Source organism: Tetrao urogallus, assembly GCF_951394365.1.
Source record: "Tetrao urogallus genome assembly, chromosome: 19".
NCBI lineage: Eukaryota > Metazoa > Chordata > Aves > Galliformes > Phasianidae > Tetrao > Tetrao urogallus.
The window spans coordinates 999893-1015856 of NC_136832.1; the positions used below are offsets into that span (position 1 = coordinate 999893).

Sequence of the window (15964 nt, forward strand, 5' to 3'; positions counted from 1 at the left end):
CCGAGGAGCAGCAGTGAAAGTCCTGCTTGTACCCATGGGAAGAGCTGCGTTGTGGCAGCTGGTGAAGTGGCAGGGCACAGACACGGTGCTGAGGTGGCAGTTTTTAGGGGCAGGTTGGCTTCCTGTGAGCACTACCTGGGATGCCAGATGTCCGTGGCTCTTCTTCCAGGCCTGTGCCCCCTCCAACACCTCTCTGGGGTTTTTGGTTTGGGGCGTTTTTGTTTGTTTGTTTCTTTCTTTCTTTATTTTCCTTCCTTCCTTTACCTTGAGGCCGTCGCCAGGTTTGTTTCCTGATCTCTGCTCAGGGCTGTCTGCTTTGAAGAAAACTTCTCACCTTTTAGTTACTGAAGGAATGTGAGGAATGAGGCCCCGTGGCCCCTGCGTTACCACCCAGCACTGCTGGCACATGCAGGGGAGGAAAAGCAAGGTGCCCACACCTGGGAACAGCCTCTGACCTGCGGGAGCTTGGTGGGGCAGCAAAGGAGGGATAGCAGTAATGTGCACACCTGGGCACTTCATTCCTGTGGCCTTTTGCTACCCTAAAAAATACCTGTTGGTAGTGCTAGCAGCAGTGTAGCTGTATATCTGCAGAACCTGATCCGCCGTGTAGAGTTTCAACTTGTTGTAGCAATTAAGTTTCCTTGACAATATTAACTTCTAAGGGAGATGGGTGAGTAAATCAGTCAGCAGGGCTGTCTGGAGGAATGTGGGTCTGGCTGCGGTGGCTCTGAGCCATGTGTGAGCACAGGTGGGCTGGCTGGGCAGGAGGGGTTGCTGCCACCCCCTGCAGCTCTCCTGGTTGTCAGATCACCATACTCCAACTACCTATTACAGCTGCTGCGTCGCAGCACCCTGAAGAGCATCCAGCAGGGTGGTGAACGAGAGAACAGAGCTTTGGTGGATCTGAGTGTCAAAGTGGAGACTATTGTGGGCCCCATTCATCTGCTCATGGCAGCTCCGTGGTGCCAGCATGAGCAACGAGCTGTGCTTCCCCACTGGATTAAGCCACAGGCAGCAGTGAGTTTGTGCTTGTGCTCTTCTGAGCTCTGAAATGCGCTCAGGCACATGCACACTGTGTTCACTCCCACCAGAAAACATCTGGGGACAGGGAACATCTCAAACGGCCTTCCCCATTTGCAGGTGTGCATAACTCAGGCTCCTGCAGTGACACTTGAGATTGTGTTTGTCTGTGTAAGCAATAAGGCAGTCATCATGTCCACAGAGACCTGGAATAGATACTAAAGGAGAAATATCTGCTCTGGATACCTCTTGTTATCAGTGGGGTTAAAGTCGGATTTCCAGAGCAAACGATTTCCAGTCCAGGAGGGGACCACTGCCTGCCTGGACCCACTGGCTGTGCTGGCTAGGTCTGTGCTGGTGTTGCAGGATGTCTGCTTAACATCTGCTGCATTTTGCTGCAGAAGGGACCTGGTGGCCCTGTTTTCACAGCAGTGGTGTGCAAACTGAGCAATGAGCATTATCCTCACAGTGAACATCAGAGTGTGCTGCTCAAGAAAGCTTTGCTGTGTCCTGCTTTGAACCCGCATGTGACTGACAAATTGTAGAGTCCTAGTTATCCACACAGGTAATCCCAAAGCTGGGAGAAACCCAATGCTGCTGTCTTATCTGCAGCCATCCTATGGCCTTTTCCAGCACATCAGCATCCCTTCAGACCCATGTGTGCACACAGCATGTAAATCAACCCAGAAGCCATGCAGTTAGCTGGCTGATGAGTCCAAAGAGCTGTACTCACTGCTCAGTCACTGCTTCTGATGGTGCTGAATCTAATTAGTGTCTGAGATCAACCAAACAATATGCTAGCCACTGGCCTGGCTACATGGCATTGCTTTACCCTCACTTATCTCTGCTGCACCCATGGCTTTCAGACAGATATTTCCTGAATACAATACACAAATACAGTTCAGAGGTGCCTTGCTATTGAAGAATCCAAAGAGCCTGGTAAGCTCTTGGCATCCAGAGGTGCTCTGTCTCCTGGCAGAAAGAGGTGCAGCCCTTGCTGGGCTTGAATAGTGCGAGTCCTGCACTGCAGGCATTCCTGCTCCTCTCTGCACTAATTCAGGGCCCCTGGGAGGATGGTCTCTCCTTAGAGGGGTGAGATACACCACAATGGACGTTTCAGTGACATCTCTTCACCTCTGATTCCTTCCAGAGCACAGTTGGAGAGAATCGATGGCTTCAGGGGCACCTGATACAGTTGCTGCTCAGATACTGTGATCTGAACGCAGCAGCAAGATGGGCACAACACTGCAATTTGCCTGAGGAGATGCTGCCTTCTGAAGTGGCTGATGAGCTTCAAAAGCTTGAGATCCAAGAGAGGTAAATACCCCATTTTGTGCCTCTTCAGTGTAGATTACTTATCATACAAGGACTGTGTATTTGCTTAAAATAATCTGCTGTAGTGCTTCCTTGGTGAGATAGTTTTGCAAAAACTTCCTCCATTTAGTAAGATCACATCTTGGTGATAAACATGGCACATTTGCTTTTCATATGCCTGGAATTGTCTGGAAAGGTGCACTTAAAGCTCACTTGTGAGAATTTAGAAGCTGTATGAGGTTGTTTCCTGCTGTGGAGGGGTCTTCAGACTCTCTGCTGGATCACCAGCACAAATGAAATGGTGTGTGCAGGATCTGAACACGCATTTACCTTATTGAGTTGATTGCATGTTTTCCATATGCTCTGCATCCCCCACTGCACTCTAACCTGGTTTAATGTCTTTTGGGAGACTTGTGGACAACAAAGTAGTTTTAAAATTCCTCAAAATTTCCTAATTATATTTGTTTGCTTCCTCCTTTGACAGCTGTTAACCCAGTCTGGAGGTTTTACTTTATCCAACACTGTGAGAAGTAATGGGGATTTTTGATGATCCTAGAGGAGTTACGTTAATAGAATTTGATGAAACCAGACTCTCAGGCACAAATCTACCCAGTGGTGTTCAGATGCCCTCAGGCCTCTGGTTAGTTTCTGTCCCCCTTCCTTCCTCTAATGCAGTCCCCACAGTGCAGTGCCACAGTTCCCCTCCTGCTTTGGAACCCCATGTTCCATGCAGCAGGTGAGCCAACCACAGTGGGCTCCATGTGAAGGTGTACCAAAGCTTTGCAGTCCTGGTTCTGTGTCTTCTGGATGTTCTGTGCTGTGTATTTTGGAGTTAATAGCCCCACGTCATCCTCCTTGTGCAGCAGTGTCCTCCAGTTGCTTACTTGTGCTGTATGGAGGTATAATGGTATAATGGTATATGGTATAATGTGCTGAGCCTCAGTTGCTTGCTCATGAGTGAGGGTGTTTCTGCCACACTTCAATGGCTCTGCCCACAAGCATTTTAAAGCAGATCTCTAAGGTAGTGTCGTGTTCGGCACTATTTCTTAAAGCATTTTTTTCCTGCAGAAAGATCTGCACACTGCTGCTGGCTTCTGCAAGTCCTGAGGAACTGCAAAGACTGCAGGTGGTGCTTGTGGGCTCTTCTCAGGATCTCACCCAGGAAATCTGGAACCTCGGGCTGGGTGAGGTCTGGTCCTGTGAACCCAGGCTGGCAGCCTCTGTGCCCACATGTGTTCACCAGCCAAACTCCTGCAAGGCTGCAGGCTACCACAGCCCTTGGGGTCAGAGTAATTACTGTCGCTTTGCTGGCCTGTTGCAAGCAGCATTTTCTCTACTTGTTGAAGGGCAGGAATTTATCTAATTGGATTCTGTGCACAGAAGAGCACCAACCCCTGAACACTCAATGCAAATGCAGGACAGCTGTGGCTGTGTGGTTTTGGTGGAGCATAGCTCAAAGCCTTGCTGACGTTCGAGGAGCAGTCGCATATTTCCAGGTAGAGTCAGGGCTTTTGTCAAAAAACAAAAGAAGCAGCAGAACCACAGTGCATTATGTCCCTTAGGACTCCACTCTTATAGGCAGTCACCTTACTGCAGGGTGCTGGGACTCAGCCCCTCTTACTTGATGCCTTTGTTTTACCTTTCTGTCCTCAATTGTGAAATGTGGCGTTGGGTTTGAGATTGTTATTTTTTAACGTGGAGATTGGTGTTTCTAGTTCAAAAACATGGTGAGATTAGAGGAGAGTTTGTGAGAAAATCTTGACCACTCCCAAGAGGTAACTATTTACATTTTTGTACAAGCTGATAGCTCATATCTTTAGCATCCTTCAAACATAACCCTTGGAACCAGTAACATGAGGGAATAAGTTCATGTATGGGGCTGAACTTTGCAGTGCACGTGATGGAAATCTGCGATTGGAAATGGGTTGTGGGGCCTTTTGGAGAAGTTGGCATCACACATTGCCCGTTTGGGAAGGATTAAAGCCAGCAGAAGATGAACCATCACTGCTCTTTTGGTAGCAAATTGGAAGCTTTCAGCCCCAATTCAGCACCAGTTGCTTGGTGCAACAAGCAGAGGCAGGGGCTGCATTCTCTTCCTCCTCTGCTCCTCCACATTGTCTGAGGCTCTCACATGCTGCTGCAGAATGTGCAGTTCCATCCACACGATTTGGGTTCTTCCTCTTACCTTACATTCTTAGCATTGAACTTTCCTACTGATGTTGTATGTCAGATTTATGAACTCCCTCCAACAGTTAGAATCTGTTCTGGGGTGCCTGGTTAATGCTGACCCCTCGCCAAGGGGACCGTATTAAACAGAGCAAGCCTGAGACTGGGCAAGGTTACCTGCTCTAACAAGTTCAGTGTCAGGTATCAGTGTCTTGTTTTCAGCACTAGAGCACTGGAGCAGATTTCCATCCCTGGAAGAGGTGATTCTGAAAAAAAAGAAACCAAAAAGCCGGAGCTTTTCTTGGCTAAAAAGTCATAGTTTAGGAGTATAGTCTGGATTAACTTGCTTTAATTAGAAGATGAATGAGTACATAATGTATCACTATTTTTAATGGTAATGAACTGGGGAGGAGATCACTGATGGCCTTTAACAGTTCACGTGCTGAAGTTCATGGATCTGATCTTTCTCCCAGTGCGGAGCTGCACGGGTTGGTGTTCAGGCCCAATGTACCCTTGAGGAATGTGACCCAGATGTACTCACACTGAAAGCACTGTCCACAAAGACCCACTTCTCCAAACAGTACATGGCTTTCTTGGAGCACAGGAAACTTGTCTGTCAAGGACATGTTCTGCTTAGATCTGATGCATCGTGGAGCTGCTTTCTCCCCCTTACTGAAGCTGCACGACTGCCTGCTGGGAGCCAGGAGGTTTTTGCATGAGGTGTAATCCCTCAGAACACAAAGGGGTGGTTAACAGGAGTGTGACCTAGCCACAAACTGTGCATCTCAGGAGATAAAAACCAAAGAGGTCGGGAATCTCAGGGCATGCCTCTGCTTCAGGAAGCCTCAGTATTGTGCGGGTGGAGTGAAGGCACACTGATCAGCAGGTGCTCTGCCATCCATGCGGAGCTGTAGCAGACAAGCAAAATCCTTTGTTGCTGCAGTTTTGCTCATCCGGTTGCGATAGCTACTGTAAGATTAGTGGAGCCATGGAACCTAATAAAACAGTCTGTCTGCCTTATTATTTGTTGAGCTAACAGTGCAGCAGGTTGCCAGAGAGGATGTTCACACTGTAGAGGACAAGGTGATACCTGCACATAAATAATATTATCTCTCCACTGGCCGCAGCTCATGTCCCTCCTGAGCTCTGCAGATGAGAATATTCCTGGAGACCTGAGACTGCACACCTTCATCAAATATTTTACACAAATATTGACTTCCCCGTGCACACAAATGCATGGAAAGGAGTGTTTGTACAGTGAAAGCTGCACTGATGCAAAATTAGTCACACAGTCCCCTAAACATAAGCTTAGTCAATATTTTCTCAAATAATAACCCATTTCAAGTCTCTATGGGAAAGAGACTATCCAGAAATTTGTGACATGTCCAAAATAGCTGGATATTTTTATTAGCTTCTTTCCTCTGATTGCATCATCTGGCTGAGACGCCGCAGCAATACACTGACTTTCAGCTATGAGGCCATTCCAGGAGGCTTTGCTGTGTTTTGTAAGGACAGAATGCTGTCTGAGATCTGCTGTGGGCAATCAGCAAGCTCGTTCCTGCAGGCATCTTCCCAACAGGCCCACAGTGTTAATGCAGACACCAAATCTCTGTGTGGCACATCTGAACACCAAGGCACGTGTTCTGTGGGTCAGCTGGCAGCGTGTTCTTGTTCAGCTCATGTGGTCATTTTACAGGGAAGGGGAAGGAGAAGGAAGAAGCTGGATGGCAGCAGGCAACGCGTGAATCCTTTGCTACAAAAACAGTGAGACAGAGTCACCCGTTCCCTCTGGGAGCAATCCTAGCGTGGAGCAGCCTGAGGTTCTCGTTCTGAGCCAGTTTATGCTGTGGGGAAGCGAGAAGCTCCTGTCTGGACGCATTGCTGGTCTGTGCTGCCTTTGTTATGCATCACACCACGGGAGCTAATGGACTTCTGTGTTAACCTCAGGGGCCAGTGGCTGTATCTCTAAAATGTGTTATCTCTGTCAACATGGAAACGACTGCCCAACGTTGTCATCCACACTTCATCAGTTCTGGGAGAGAGCAGAGCACTGAGGACAGGGACTGAGTCTGTCACAGGTGCTTTGATTTAATTGTTCTCTGCTGTGGATACAGTACATGAGCATGGCGAGATCTCAGACAGTGCCATTTCAGTGATGGTTTATGGAAATAAAACGGGGAGGTGAGTCAGGATGAAGGAGACTGAAGTTATAGGGAAGTGGAGGAAAGAAGAGGTAAGAGAAAGAGTGGAGTGTCAGGGGGGAAATGCAGGGCCAGGGCGAAATAAGGGGCTTAAGGCTCTCCAGGGTTCCTCCAAACCAGCATTTCCCCTCACTGAATACTTTAAAGCTGTTGTATCTGCTTCTGTGCAGGGTAGAAGAGGCAACCAAAGAAGAGAATTACAAAGAGGTTAAGAAGAAGGATTATTACCAGCTTCCTATTCCACGTGCGAATATTCACTTACTGCAGAATTGGGAAGATATGATGCAATGCTGTGAAAAGGTGCTGCAGGTGAGCATTACTGTGGTGTTTAAGCCGGAAGATCAGGGAGCAGAAACTGCATAACAGGCTGGTACATGGGAGTGCTTATGGGTGCCATTAACACCTCCCTCCTCAAGCCAAGGACTGCAGTGAGGCCTGTAGGCTTGTCAGCCTGGGTAGCATGCTGGGAATTGCTGTGGCAGGGAAACCCCACAGGTGTACTTTGCGTGAACTGTGAATGTCACTTGAGATTGGTGTCTTTTGCACCCCTGCAAAGAGACGCAGCTGTTGAAAAAGTAATACGTGTATCCTGGGTAGTAACTGTTTTTCAAGCTGGTTCAGGCAATTTTTAAGCGTGGACAGTCTGCAAGTGCAGAAAGCTTTTGTCTGTGTTGCAGCCTGGGCAGATTGTTGGCATTGACATGGAGTGGAGGCCTTCGTTTGGCATGGTCGGGAAGCCCCGCGTCTCCCTCCTTCAACTCGCTGTGAGGGATGAGGTGTTCCTGCTCGATTTGCCACGGCTCCTTGAGCAAGCTGAAGTCAAGGGTGAGAATGAGAAGCTTCCCCATATCATCCAGAGGCTCTACTCAGATGCAGCCATCACTAAACTAGGTAACGTGCTTCTCCCCTGCCTCGGGTGTTGAAGGCAGCTCAGCTCGTGTGAAGTGCCTGGGTCCTGCTGGGGTTGTCATTCTCTCAGTCCAGTTAGCATGGGATGACTTTTGTATCCTGGGTATTCAAAGACTGCCTATATGAATAAGCAGGGTGAACGGGATGGCTGGTAATGGTAGATATCTCCCTTTTTTGAGCTAGATTTCCAAGTTAGCCTCCCCACTCAGGCTTGGGATTGTCTTGGTTAGTTCCATACCAAACCCTGACCTTCAGATGTGTGGGGAAGCTGTGTTTTCTGGATTGGTTGAGCCTGTCCCAAAGCAGACTTGCTGGACACCAACATTCTGCAGCTTACCACACTGATTTTAGGCCCTGTTTGGAAGCCCTTGCAGAGGAGTTCAAGGGCTATTTCATTATCCATCCTCTGAAGTTCACAGAGGCTAAAGGCTTGTGGAGTTTATTCTGTTCACCTTTCCCTGATCTAGCAGATTTTAACAAAACTGAGCTTAAACTCAGCGCTTTTCATCCACTTGTTCTGTCTCAGGATTAGGAAAGATTGGAAGTCTGCGATGTTCTCTATCCAAACAGACTTTCTACCAAAGTATATATATATATCATTAACATTTTGTCTTCAAACTAGAAAAAGCTGCAGCATGTTAGCCATAATTTGAGTTTTGCTAATCATGTGATTATTTTTTCCTTTCCAGGTTATGGGATGTCTGGAGATCTTAGCAGTCTTGCAGCCACATGCTCCACTTTGAAAGGCATGGATAAGCAGTCACAAAGCGTAGTGGACCTACTCACAATAGACAAACTAGTAAGGATTAACACTTGAAAACATGGCAAATTGTGTCTTCTGCCTGCGCTGGTAGATAACTGGCATGATTTCACAGCTTTGTGTTTTTGTATCCTGTACTGGCAGGGAGATGGCTGAGTGAGTGAACAGACCTTTTCTGTTTTTGACCTTCAAGGGAAATCTGATTCTGTAGCAAAACAGAAGCATTCAGTTTTCATCAACTAAAAAGTTAGTGCTTGGTATACTAATAACCTTTCACAGGCTTTGTGCGAGCTGTGGAAAAATGGAACCAAGTGGAGACATAGCTCCATTCAACTAGGGAAAGGTTTTGAACGCGGCGCTGCAGGTGAGTTCAGCACAGCAGTGTCTGTTCAGCTGAGATGCAGATGTCTGCGGTCAGCACACAGCAGCTCAGCGATCTGCAGAGTTCTTGAGGACAGCCGCTTTAATGGGTCAAATTTGCAGAGGACATTTCAGGCTTCAGGCTGGGAGGACCCAGATATTTGGGATGGAGAGCTTAACCTGGGAAGTGCAGTGGTGTCTGAAGTACCTGCAGAAGTATTGGCTCATTTTTATCTGAGAAGTGGCAACTTCAGAAGGGCTGTTGCCCACTGTGTTGCAGGAAGATCTTTCCTCTGGATCCAGGAGGAGAAAGGTGCCGAACCACTGCTGTGCTTTTATTGAGGTGGTGTTCAGCAGCCTTTAGTTTGGCTGAGTACCCCTGCAAACCTCCAGAGAGCCTCAGTCACAACCCTGCTGCTGGGATGCGATGTTGTCAGACAGTGAACATCTTTTCCTTCTCAGGAAGGAAGGATTTCTTTCCAGCAAATGCATTTGTTAAGCAAATAATCAGAAGCTTTATATATCTAATGCCACCCCAGCCCTTGTCTGCGACAATGGGATTCAGTGTGCCAGGCAAGATCTAAAAATGATAGGGTTGCTGTGTGTCCCCACCCACCGAAAAAGGAGGTGTTGTAGGATTTGTTTTATAACCACGTTTTGTATCCTTCTCCTTCCATCAGCTGCAAAAGAGCTCCATTGACTGGAAGAAGGGCAGCCTAAAGGTCGATGCGCTGCCCCCAGAGCAGAGCTGTGAGGATGAAGGGCTCAGGCAGCCAGAAAAAGGGCTCAGCCTCCTGGTGCAACACGTCCTGGGAAAACCACTAGATAAAACAGAGCAGATGTCTAACTGGGAGAAACGACCACTGCGGGAGGAACAGATCCTCTATGCAGGTCTGCTCACTGACTGCCTCAAGGTGCATTTCTCCCTTGGAGACCGTGTTTGTCTGATGTCTGTCACCAGTAAAATCATTAAGCGGCAAATGGCGATTCACTCCTGTATGGAGGAGCCCGCACATGTTCTGTTTGTCCTTTTGTGGACGTGGTTTTAATGGTTGAAGTTTAAACTGCCCAGTGATTCATTATTTCCCTTATGAAGGAATTCCTGTGCTTTGCAGATTCTGTCTGATGAAACATCCCAGTGGAAACTCCTCTCAGTAAATGAAAGGAAGAAAGTCCACTTCCTTCTGCCTCATTTCACAGCCTTTCTGGGAAACAAATGCTGTGTTCATTTGTCACAGTGAAGCGCTTGTTAGAGTTAAAAGTGGGTAGACGTGGTGTCAGAGACTGTAGCACAGGATCTGTGCTGTGGAGGCAACGGTGGCATTTAGTGCTGATTACCCCAGAGTCAGAAGTCTGAGTCTCAATCTTTTCCCGAGGCATCAGAGGACAGCCTGCTGAAGCGAACCAGCCCTTTGTTCGCTCGGCTATCCTTGAAGTTGACACAGTTCCCACAAAAGTTAATCACTAAGACTTGTAAAACTGGCTTGGAGACTTGGCTCCCATTGCGCGGAGCAGAGGCCGCATGGCAGTGCGTGTGGGCAGGTGATTGCAAACAGCTCACTTATTGCTTTTTAAGATATTGCATCTAATGGGGAAGCTGCCTTCCCATAGCTGAGATGCCGTAATAAACCATGGGCAAACCACTTCTCAGGAACAATGGAGAGTAAAATGGTTTGGCTGAAGCTGTCCTACCTGGTGCTTAAGCAGGCACACTGCAATTTGCATTACGTTAGAGCAGAGGTAACAGAGGGCTGTCACTTTTTCAGTTGCTCTGCGTCTATTTTGTGATTGTGCAGTAAAAGAGTACAGGGTATAATGTTAGTAAGTGGAATTTACAAAGATGAAGATTATTCCTTGCACTGGGAAGTCTATTTGACTTTTGAGTGAATCCAGCTCATGCTCATGTTTTGCTTTTTTTCAGCTTCAGATGCATACTGCTTGTTGGAGGTCTACGAGAAACTGTGTAAGGATCCAGAAAGCTTTGGTCTGAGTTCAGACCTGACTGAAAGTCTGGTGGGAAAAGCAAGTGTAAAACCCAGGGCAAAGAAGCAGCTGAATAAACAAGAGGTACCGTCACCTTCTGGACAGGTTTGTAAACAGCTTCAAAGAGCTGCATGTTACTCAAGACCCCTGTAAATCATATGTTGCTTTGTCTCTCAGTCATAATATTAGCTATGCCTGGCATGCCTGGTTGTAGTCTGTTCTCAGGACTATTGCAGCAAATATCTTCCTTGCTCCTCCCCTTCACGGCTAAGATGTATTTCCTCCTTTGCATACCTCAGTTTGGCTTTCCCTGCAGTTTTAGCTTTATTTGTCCTTGCAAATTTGTCCTTGGTGCAGATCTGTGTGGCATAATCCAGCTGACTTTGCTGGTAGAAATGCTTCTTCTCTGTTTCCTCATTGGTGTGGGCTTGAATTCTGTAGCCTAGGTGTTGCATTAATCAGGTTTCAAAACTCTGGCTTCCTTACTTTTGCTTTTAACTGAACTTCTACACTTTGGTTTCATAATGGGAATGCCCCTTTTATTGCATCCGCAGTAAAAGTCTGCTAAATTAAAAACAATTCATCAAAAAGTCTTTCTGCTGGTGGTTTGTGTCTGGGCCCCAGCCCCAGCCCACCATTGCACACTCTGGATCTGTCCTCCCCCCTGCATCGTACCTTGTGGCCGAACTTCAAAACTCAGTTGGCAACTTGTAGTGTGAATGCTGAACTATTTTGGAACGTGACTTGTCCTTCTCTCTTGGTAACAAAGTTTTACTTTCAAAATGCAGACATCTGATTGTTTATGCACCTATGAGAACGTTTGCAGGAAGCAAGATTTGTTTATTAACAGACAAGACTCACTGGTCTGTGTTTCTTTCCAAATATTCTCAAATGTGAATGCAGTGCTACCTTCTGTAGACTCATAGAATCATTGAATGGCTTATTTTGGAAGGAACCTTAAAGCCTATACAGTTCAAACACCTCTGCCATGGTCTGGTTGTCAAACACTGTATCAGGCTGTCCAGGGCCCCGTCCAGCCTGGCATTGAATGTGTCCAGGGATGGGCACCCACAGCTTCTGTGGGCAGCACTGCCAGGGCCTCATTGCCCTCTGGATAACAATTTCTTCCTAACATCTCATCTAGATTTCCCCTCCTCATTTAAAGTCATTCCCCCCCCTGTCCTGTCAGTATCAGACTGTGTAAAAAGTTCTCCTTCCTGATCATAATCCCCCTTCAACATGCGAGGATCACAATGCGGTCTCCCCGCAGCCTGCTCTCCTCCAGGCTGAGCACCCCCAGCTCCTCAGCCTGTCTTTGCAGCAGAGGTGCTGCAGCCCTCTGAGTGTCCTCGTGGCCTCCTCTGGACCCGCTCCAGCAGCCCCACGTCTTTCCTGCGCCGGGGGCCCCAGGCCTGGACGCAGTACTGCAGATGGGGCCTCACGAGGGCAGAGCAGAGGGGGACAATCCCCTCCCTGCCCGCTGCCAGCCCTCTGTTGGTGCAGCCCAGGGTGCTGCTGGCCTCCCGGGCTGCGGGCGCACACTGCTGCTCGTGTGCAGCTCTGTGCCCACCAGGACCCCCACATCTTTCTCTGCACGGCTGCTGTCAAATTCCTCTCCCATCTGTACTCATATCTGGCATTGCCCCAACTCAAGTGCAATACCTCGCGCTTGGCCTTGTTGAACCTCACTCAGTTTACATGGGGCCACTTGTCAAGCTTGTCCAGGTCTATCTGGATGGCATCCCTTTCTGCTGTTGTATCAGCTGCATCACTCAGCTTTGTGTCATCTGCAAACTTGCTGAGAGTGCATTCAATCCCAGTGTCTGTGTCACTAATAAAAATGTTCAAGAGCCCTGGTCCCAAGATGGACCCCCAGGGGACATCACTCGTCACCGACCTCCACCTGGACCTAGAGCTGCTGGCCACAACCCTTTGTCTGTGACCATCCAACCAGTTTCTTATTCCACCCTTCAAATCCATCTCTCTCCGGTTTAGAGATACAGATGTGGTGTGGGACCATAGCGAAGGCTTTGTGAATCCAGGTAGTTGGCATCAGTTGTCCTCCCTTTGTCCACTAATGCCATCACTCCATCATAGAAGGCCACCAGATGGGTCAGGCACAATGTGCTGTTGGTGAAGACATGCTGACTGTCTCAGATCATCTCCTTACCATTCATGTGCCTTAACATCTCTTCCAGGAGGATCTGATCCGTGATCTTTTCAGGCACGGAGGCGAGGCGCTCCAGCCTGTAGTTCCCCAGGTCTTCCTTTCTTCGTTTCTTATAAATGGGAGTGATGTTTCCCTTTTTCTCTTCCAGTCCCTGGGAACTTCACCTGACAGCCATGACTTTTCAGATATGACAGAGTGGCTCAGCAGCCACTTCAGCCAGTTCCTTCAGGATCCTGGGATACATGTTATCCAGCCCCATAGACTTGTTCTGCCTCATGAGGTGATCTCAGACTTGAACTCAGATCTCTGCTCTTACAGTGGGAGGGATTTTGCTTCCCTGACCCCTGCCTAGAGATTCAGGGGCATGAGAGGCATGGGAAGCCTGGCTGCCAGTTAAGACTGAAGCAGAGAACTCATTAAGTACCTCAGCCTTCTCCATATCTGAAGAAACCCCCCCAAAATCCTCTGGGACAAATCTGAGGCTTTCCCCAGTTTCTTCCTAAGGTGACTGTATTCCCTGGCTTTTCTTTGTCACTCAGCAGTTCATCCCCTTCCCTTGTCAAATCTAGCTTCAAGCTCTAGTCCAGCCAGCTTGCTGCCCAGTGTGTTCTTGCCCCTCCTGGTGAGCTGCATCTCATCCAATGTCAGCATTCACAGTCATTTGAAGGTACATCCTAGGTCATGGAACCCAAAGCCCTGGACATAACGCCATCCACACAGCCATTCTTTCAGCTGGTCTGTTCTCCTCCTTCTGCCCAGATCCCAGTCTCCAGTGCTCTCGATCCCTTCAATGTATTCCCAAGGGACTTAAAGTCTTTTTTGATGTTTTTTGATTTCCCAGTCAGAGCCTCATGTGACTCAGCTTGAAAGATCAGGAGTGGACAGTAGTCCTCCAGCTTTATCATACATGGTGTCCTCTTCCTGATGTCACAAATGTGGGCTCATGGCAGTCAGCAGACTCTAGAGAGGCTTGCTGTCCATGGTTGGGCAGAGATACTCTTGATCACAGCTACCTTTCCAGTATCCTCCTTATCAAATGTGTACATCTGCAGTATCCCATTATTCAGATAGAGATGTGCAAAGCCGCTCAGTAGTTTCCTAATTCCTTGGGCTTTGTGTTCATGGGAGTATTGTGCATTACAACATACCTGACTGGCTGCTGCAGGGATGGGAAAAGTGAGTACTTCAGGCTTGAATTACCTTGTGAACTCCTGGGTCATCTTTGTATTCTGTACAGTCAGATTCATTAACCACGAGGTAGCTGGTAAAACCCGGACTGGGACTCAGAAAAGCAGACTTTGCCTGCCTGCATCCTGCCTGACTCCAAGCTCTCAGTGTTTCTTTATCCACTACCCAAAGTGGGGCTAATGACACTGTTCTCCTTTAGAAGCCTTTTGCATTCTGCTGGGATGAAACATGAGAAAAAAGCTACATATGGCACAGTTAGCCACTGAATAAACACAACTAAGAGCCAGCTGCTGCTCCTCTACATCTGTTGGAAGGGAGGCAGCACCACATGCTTAAGTATTTTCCGACTACCTCAACACTGAAGGGCCAACTTGATCTGTTATCACAGCACCCTGACGCCTCAGGACATGTCTGTGTTCACCAGGGTCCTTCCAGGAGCTGGGGACAGCCCAGCCTCTCCACGCAGTGCTGCAGAGCCTGCATTGCATGTAGCAGCTTCTGGGAGTGCAGCATCTCACAAATTGAGCCCTGGAGTCTGAGCTGGTTTTAAGAGTCAGCCCAGGTGTGTCTGAATGGTGCTCTGCTGTGTTTCCAAGGCTGAATCAGCTCCTGCATAAAATGAAGTGCTGCAAGGATAGCATAGAATCACAGAATCATAGCCCTGCATAGATGGTGTCTGTTCCCTTCTGTCATCCCAGCAGATTCAAGTTCCTGAAGGCAGTGCTGAACCCTGGAGGCTCCTTATTAACTTCCCTTCTCCGTGCATTGTAGTGGGAGCCTCCCAGAGACAAAGTCTCCAACTGCAGGAACTCCCCCAGCAGCAATTTGAAATAAAATAAACACAATTCAGGCACTGCCTATTTTTAAACTTCCGAAGATAACAAGGCCAACATGACTGCTTTGTCTACCTGTTTCTCCCCGTCTGTCAGATCCCCTTCCCACAGAATAACCTTGGAACATCTATATTGATTGCAGTCTAATTTCATAGGGGGATAGCAGTGTGTAAGATATATTTCTGTCTGTGTAAAGCATAGAGGCCAAGGTGGCATTTCTCAAGGGAAAGGCTGCAGATCCTTGCTTTGGGTGACCGGGTGTCTGCAGGTAGATGGCTAGTTCCAGATTAGCCCCACCGTGTGCTGCCTTCTGCTCAGGCTGTAGGTGGTTGTTGAAGAGTTGAAGAAAGGATGTGAAGGAGGAGCTGGGGGTGCTGCAGGATGTGGGGGCAGCTGTAACACATGATAGGGGACAGCTGGGTTTGTCACGGTGGGAAGATGCAGGGAGGCAGAACAGGCATGGTGACAGTCAACCTTCTTCTCTGCTGCTTACAGATCTCTTGCTTTTCCGTAGCAATGCAGAGGATCTGACAAAGAGATCTCATGTCCCCCTGCTCCCATCTCCCCAAAGGAGTTCAGCGTGGTCTGTGATAACATGCTGCAGGGCCTTGGGCGCTATCTCCGCTGCCTTGGTGTGGACGTCCGGATGCTGGAGAATGAGGATGACCATAGGAAAGCAGCTGAGGTCAGTGGTGTGTGTGTGTTTATAACTCCCATCTGCACTCCTTGGAGCAGCTTACTAAATTACCAGTAAGTCACTCTCAGGAGCTGCAAGCACACGGCTGAGTCCCAGCTCTCTGGTTCAACCCAAGAAGCTGTGCTGTGTGGCAACTGGAATTTGGTAGTCCCTGCAACAGTGTGTGGGCTTGGTGTCCCATTTCCAGGAGGAAGGAAGTGAGCAGAGTGTGCTGTGAACTCAAATCTCTTACAAGTCTGTGTGTTTGATGGAATGTAATGGAATAGAACAGTTCAGTTGGAAGTTCAGAGATCATTAAGCCCAACTATCCAACAACTTTGGGGCTGACCAAAAGGTAAAGCATATCAATGAGGACATCATCCA

General features: G+C 48.2%; 1 protein-coding gene across 1 annotated transcript in view; it reads left to right on the forward strand.

The window, feature by feature from the left end:
• Positions 1-15964, forward strand: part of EXD3 (exonuclease 3'-5' domain containing 3) — a gene marked incomplete at both ends in the record, with an annotated part of 242750 nt that overhangs the window by 123155 nt on the left and 103631 nt on the right. Inside the window, 7 exons of the mRNA XM_079544674.1 lie at positions 2171-2337; positions 6872-7010; positions 7379-7592; positions 8300-8409; positions 9411-9621; positions 10652-10818; positions 15419-15589. Of these exons, the coding sequence (XP_079400800.1) occupies positions 2171-2337; positions 6872-7010; positions 7379-7592; positions 8300-8409; positions 9411-9621; positions 10652-10818; positions 15419-15589 (1179 nt within the window). The remainder of the gene's footprint in view (positions 1-2170; positions 2338-6871; positions 7011-7378; positions 7593-8299; positions 8410-9410; positions 9622-10651; positions 10819-15418; positions 15590-15964) is intronic.